A 5766-nucleotide genomic window follows, 5' to 3' on the forward strand; every position below is an offset into this window, starting at 1 on the left:
TGAACCAATAAAGAATTCAGCTACAAAGAATCACCATTCTTTATCGTTGGGTTGGTCAATCAGCTTGATGTTTTTGGTTACCAAGCTTGGTCTACCTTGAAGGGCTGGCCCCTAACTGTTTGAGAAGATCGATTCAAGTTTTAGAAGAATCGAATAAACTTTTGTTCACAGAATGAGTTCCCCGAAGAACCAGTGTTGCTGGTAAACAAATTAACAAGTCAACGTCTTTAATTAAGATGGGAATTGCAACAGAAGGAACATACAAGAAAACCTTTAAAGACATGGGCATGCATTTTTCAATTTAGAAAAATGGGAGGTTTCCTAGAAAAAGGGGAAAGGGTTCGGAAAAGATACCTCTCCTTCCCACTTTGATCTGCGGTACTATTTACTTTGTTTCTCCAATAACTCTTTCCTCCACTGATAGTTGTAGACTTTCTTACTAGAGTTTTCTAGAATGTAAATTTAACAGTTCTCCCAATTATTCTGGGTTTTTTTTTTCATCTTGTCGATCACGACAACTTTAAAAGGAATTATTATTTTTTTTAATGTTTTTGAGGGAAAGGTTGGACGCATCAGACCTTTTCCTATTCTTCTAAAGACTTTGATCCAGAAATAACTCATAATGGAATGGCAGAAATATTGAACCAGACAGTTTCAGTAACCGAGTTCATTCTTGTAGGCTTCACCCGTATCCGTTGGCTGCAGATCCTTCTCTTTTGGGTCCTCTTTCTCACGTATCTTCTGACCATCATGGGAAACCTTCTCATCATCTACATCACTCTGGTTGACCATCGCCTCCATACCCCCATGTATTTTTTCCTCCGGAACTTTTCTGTCTTGGAAATAGGATTTATCTCTTCTACAATCCCGAAGGCTTTGCTAAACTTGGCCTCAGGCAACAGCACCATTTCTCTGGCGGGCTGCTTCACGCAGGCCTTTTTCTATTTTATTTTGGGCACCGCTGAGTTCTTCATTCTGGCCACCATGTCCTTCGACCGCTACGTAGCCATCTGCAATCCCCTACGGTACACGGTTATTATGAACAATCAGTTGTGTACGCGGTTAGTAGTGGGCTCTTGGCTGATCAGTTTCCTTTATATCATAATGCCCCTGATTCTGTTATTTCGTCTGCCCTTCTGTGGTCCAAATGTCATCAATCACTTCTTCTGTGACAACATACCACTGATCAAGCTGGCCTGCACCGACACCCAATTTCTGGAACTGATGGATTTTCTCATGTCCACCTTTATGGTGCTGGGGTCTCTGGCTGTCACAATCGTTTCCTACATTAAAATCGTTGCGGCTGTCCTGCACATCCATTCCGAGGAGGGCAGGCAAAAGGCTTTCTCCACTTGTGCATCTCACATTGTGGTGGTTTTCATCACCTACGGGAGCTGCATTTTCATGTACGTCAAGCCCATGCAAAGCGGGGGGGTGGACCTCAGCAAGACGGTAGGTGTCCTGAACAACGTGGTCTCCCCTTTGCTCAACCCCTTCATTTACAGCCTGAGGAACAGGCAGGTGAAAACAGCGTTGAAGGATGCTTGTGGATGGAGACGAGAATAGCTTTGAAGGATGCTTGTGGATGGAGAGGAAAACAGCCTTGAAGGATGCTTGTGGATGGAAATAAAAACAGCTTTGAAGGTTGCTTGTGGATGGAGATGAGCATCGTCTAATCGGGGAAATGACCTGTCCAGGTGCAGGCTGAACGTCCTTGACTCTCAGAGGAAAGAACGTTGTTATGGCTAAATACAGTAGTGGCCAAAATTGTGGAAACCTTTTGGGAAAAGTGTATTCTTAAGGTTTGATTGAACCACTTTTTTGGGGGGGGGAGTTTCAAGATAATCCTATTCCACTGCTGGAATGGCCTGGGAATAGCCCAGACCTTAACCCAATTGAAAAATCTATGGAGCCAAGTAAAGAAACTTGTTAGTCAGAAGCGACTCAGCAATAAAACCCAGTTAATTGAAGCCATCATTCCCTCTTGGTTTCACATGATAACAACTGCAGAACTAAAAGACTTGGTTCACTCCATGGGGAAGACGTTGTAAGGCCATAATTCATGCTAAAGGTTACCCAACTAAGTATTAACTGACAGGGTGACCATTTTTGTTTATCTCCTTTTTTCTATGGTGATCATTTTTGTGTGTCTTGTTTTTTTTCTACATGTTTCACTTTTCTTCTTTCTACTGTAACTGCTATTCTAATAGCAAATCCTTCATAAAAATTACTGCATGACATTCTTGATTAAATTATCTTTCCATTGATATGTACTTTTATGACATTAGTCCCCCCCCAAAAAAGTGGTGTTATTAGCTAGTTTTAGAAAATATACTTTTCCCAAAAGGTTTCCACAATTTTGCCCACTACTGTATCTCTACCAACTCCATGCAACCCCCCTCCCAATTTCCAACAGCACTAAGTGCTGTTAGTCCATCAACTTTATCACCCGAAGGACTGAAGTATGGAATCTACGCATGGTTGTCAGTCTGATTTTCTACACATAGCTCCATTCATTCTCCTGCGTCTCAAAGAGTTCCAGAACTGGAGGAGGTCACTTCCCTGATTAGAAGATGCTCATCTCTATTCACAGTCTTGGAGGCCATCTTTTTCTTTGGATCTTCACTTAGTGCTGCTGGAAATTGGGAGGGGGGGTTGCAGGACTTTTCTGTTAGACTGTGAACGGAGATGAGCATCTTATAATCAGGGAAGTGACGTTCTCCAGTTCTGGAACTCTTTGAGACACATAAGAATGAATGGAGCTATGTGTAGAAAATCAGACTGACAACCATGCGTAGATTCCATACTTCAATCCTTCAGGTGATAAAGTTGATGGACTAAGAGAAAAGTCAGAGAGACCGAGAGAAAGAAAAAAAGGACTTTGAAGAACATTTCTTATCTTTTGTTATCATTGTAGATGCTGCTCAATTAATAAAAAAATCTATAGATTTGGCTCTGCCAGTTGGTCTGGGATCTAAAGGGGGAGTTCCACCCTTTAGCATGGTGAGTGAATAAGACATTTGATGGGACTTCTGATGCATCTTATTTTGACCATGCGCTGAAAATGAACTCATTGAATATCTATTTTGCTGATGTAGAAGTTAAGTTTGTATCTAGAGTCTGAAGACTCAACTTCAGGTCCATCCTCAACCATGGGAACATTATCAGACATGGGCTATGTCTCCTCCTTCGTTTTGCTCTCCTTCACCTTAGAATAGAATAACAGAGTTGGAACGGACATTGGAGGTCTTCTAGTCCAACTCTCTGCCCAGGCAGGAAACCCTACACCACTTCAGACAACTGGTTATCCAACATCTTCTTAAAAAATTCCAGTGTTGGAGCATTTACAACTTCTGGAGGCAAGTTGTTCCACTGATTAATTGTTCTAACTGTCAGGAAATTTCTCCTTAGTTCTAAGTTGCTTCTCTCCTTGATTAGTTTCCACCCATTGCTTCTTGTTCTACCCTCAAGTGCTTTGGAGAGTAGCTTGACTCTCTCTTCTTTGTGGCAGCCCCTCAGATATTGGAAGACTGCTATCATGTCTCCCGTAGTCCTTCTTTTCATTAGACTAGACATACCCAGTTCTTGCAACCATTCTTCATATGTTTTAGCCTCCAGTCCCCTAATCTTGCAAAGGTTATCATTGGAATGAAGAGAGATTCCATGGAAACTATCTTAAGCACCTACTAACATGGCAGGATCTCATAAAATAATCCCGTGCATACCCATTTTTAACTATTGTGTTATGTTTGGCTTGATGTTTTCCAAAGGATCTATTATGGGAAGACCAAAAGAGCTTAACCTTGCTTCAGTTCCAACCCCCTCCCCAGAATAAGCAAATGGATCCTCAAAGATACATATATACTTTCTCCATTCCACCCAGTAATAAAAATAGCATGCCTTCATTTATGTACTGTATGTATTTATTTAAGTAGTTAGTTTGTCAAACATGTACAAGATAACAAGAATAAGTATAAATGTGGCTATGAATACAGGAAATGGATACAAATAAATGGGGGCAGTAGGACAGAGACGGTAGGCACGCTGGTGCGCTTATGCACACTCCTTACAGACCTCTTTGGAATGGGGTGAGGTCAACAGTAGACAGTCTAAGGTTAAAGTTATGGGGGTTTTGGGATGTAACCATAGCGTCAGGTAGTGCATTCCAGGCACTGACAACTCTGTTGCTGAAGTCGTATTTTCTGCAATCGAGTTTGGAACGGTTTACCTTGAGTTTGTATCTAATGTGTGCTCATGTATTATTGCGGTTGAAGCTGAAGTAGTCATTGACAGGTAGGGCATTGTAGCAGATAATTTTATGTACTATGCTTAGGTCAGATCATAGGCGGCATAGTTCTAGGTTGTCCAAGTCCAAAATTTCAATCCTGGTGGCATAAGGTATTCTGTTGTGAGCAGAGGAGTGGAGTACTTTTCTCGTGAAATACCTCTGGACTCGCTCAATTGTATTAATGTCCGATAAGGCCTGTTTTTCTCTCTCACTTGGCTTCAGAGCCTTTCTAGGAGTCTGGGGAGGGCGAAAACTGCCTTCCCCACCCCCCGAGGCCCTCCGAGGCAGGAAACAACCTGTTTCCCTACTTCTGGTGGGCCCAGAAGGCCCGAAAATCAGCTGGCCAGTGCGCAGATGCACGCCGGAACTGAGTTCGCGTGCCGACTGATATGGCTACACGTGCCACCTATGGCACGCATGCCATAGGTTCACCACCAACATTCTTTGTTCTATGAACTGGGTTTAATTTATGTTTCCTTCTAAACCAGCCTCAAACATTATACATTAGAAATTATCTGATTTAATCTACCTCTTTTGAACTCTGCAAACCATTTCCTAGTTTCAGAGAGCAATATTACAGCTAACCACTCTCGAGAACTAAACATTTTTAAAAATTGTAAAAATACTCACTCCTTGCAAACTGCACTAAGAATTAATCACAGTTTTTTTCAAGATCTGTGCGGTATTCATCCTCAGGTTCATACTGGTAAAATCAACATTCTAGATTATTAGGGTATGTTTCATGCAAATCAGAGGCAAAACAACAATATCTATCAAACTTTTATTCCCTAATTTATTTAGGGTTGCCAGGTCTGCTTCCAAAAAATTGTGGACAAGCGGGTGGGGAGGGGGGTTAACTAGTAAAAAAATAAAAAAAAATTACAATTAAATTATATATTTTCTTACAAACATTTTAACACGTATTAAAATAATCACTTCAAAACTTTACTTAAAATTCAAAACATCAAATATATTATAATAATATGCAAAATATTAAATTGCATTTTACTTTGCTGTCGTGTGTATTTTTTATTTGACTGCGCAGCTTTGATCAATTCTTTGTGTTTAAGGAATAATTCTTTAATTTCAGTACAACATTGAGAAATATTAAAAAATATACAATCATAAAGCTTTTGAATAAAAAAAATGTCCACTATTTTGTGAAAAAAAAAATAGTGAACATAATGTGAAAAAAGCAGACTGTCTGCTCAAATAATGGACACCTGGCAACCTTAAATTTATTTTTGCCAGGCAGTATTTTTACCACTTAACAATATACATAAAACATATTCAGGATGTCCCAAAGGTGATATTGTTTTTTCTTTCCCCTCTTGAAAAGGCACTTTTGGGACAACGATGACTTGGATGACTGAGAATCTCCATAGATATAACATATTTAGAAAATTTTCATGATCTCTCTGTGCTATTATCTTATCTTTTTCTGTTAGTCACAGCCTTTTTTCTAGATTGTGAAATTG

The 5766-nt window shown here is 40.1% G+C and overlaps 1 protein-coding gene across 1 annotated transcript; it reads left to right on the forward strand.

Annotated features, from left to right (window-relative positions):
- On the forward strand, window positions 1-1778 carry LOC148113740 (olfactory receptor 6E1-like). The gene has a single exon (XM_087894432.1). It carries the CDS (start codon window positions 628-630, stop codon window positions 1564-1566), a length of 939 nt encoding a protein of 312 aa, XP_087750558.1. The 5' UTR covers window positions 1-627; the 3' UTR covers window positions 1567-1778.
- The last annotated feature ends 3988 nt before the right edge of the window (window positions 1779-5766 follow it).

This window comes from Pantherophis guttatus, chromosome 4 (assembly GCF_059756535.1).
Source record: "Pantherophis guttatus breed Tessera chromosome 4, ASM5975653v1, whole genome shotgun sequence".
Lineage (NCBI taxonomy): Eukaryota > Metazoa > Chordata > Lepidosauria > Squamata > Colubridae > Pantherophis > Pantherophis guttatus.

Bases quoted from the DNA above. Each gene is read 5' to 3' on its own strand.
- LOC148113740 (XM_087894432.1), top strand. From the start codon at position 628: ATGGCAGAAATATTGAACCAGACAGTTTCAGTAACCGAGTTCATTCTT.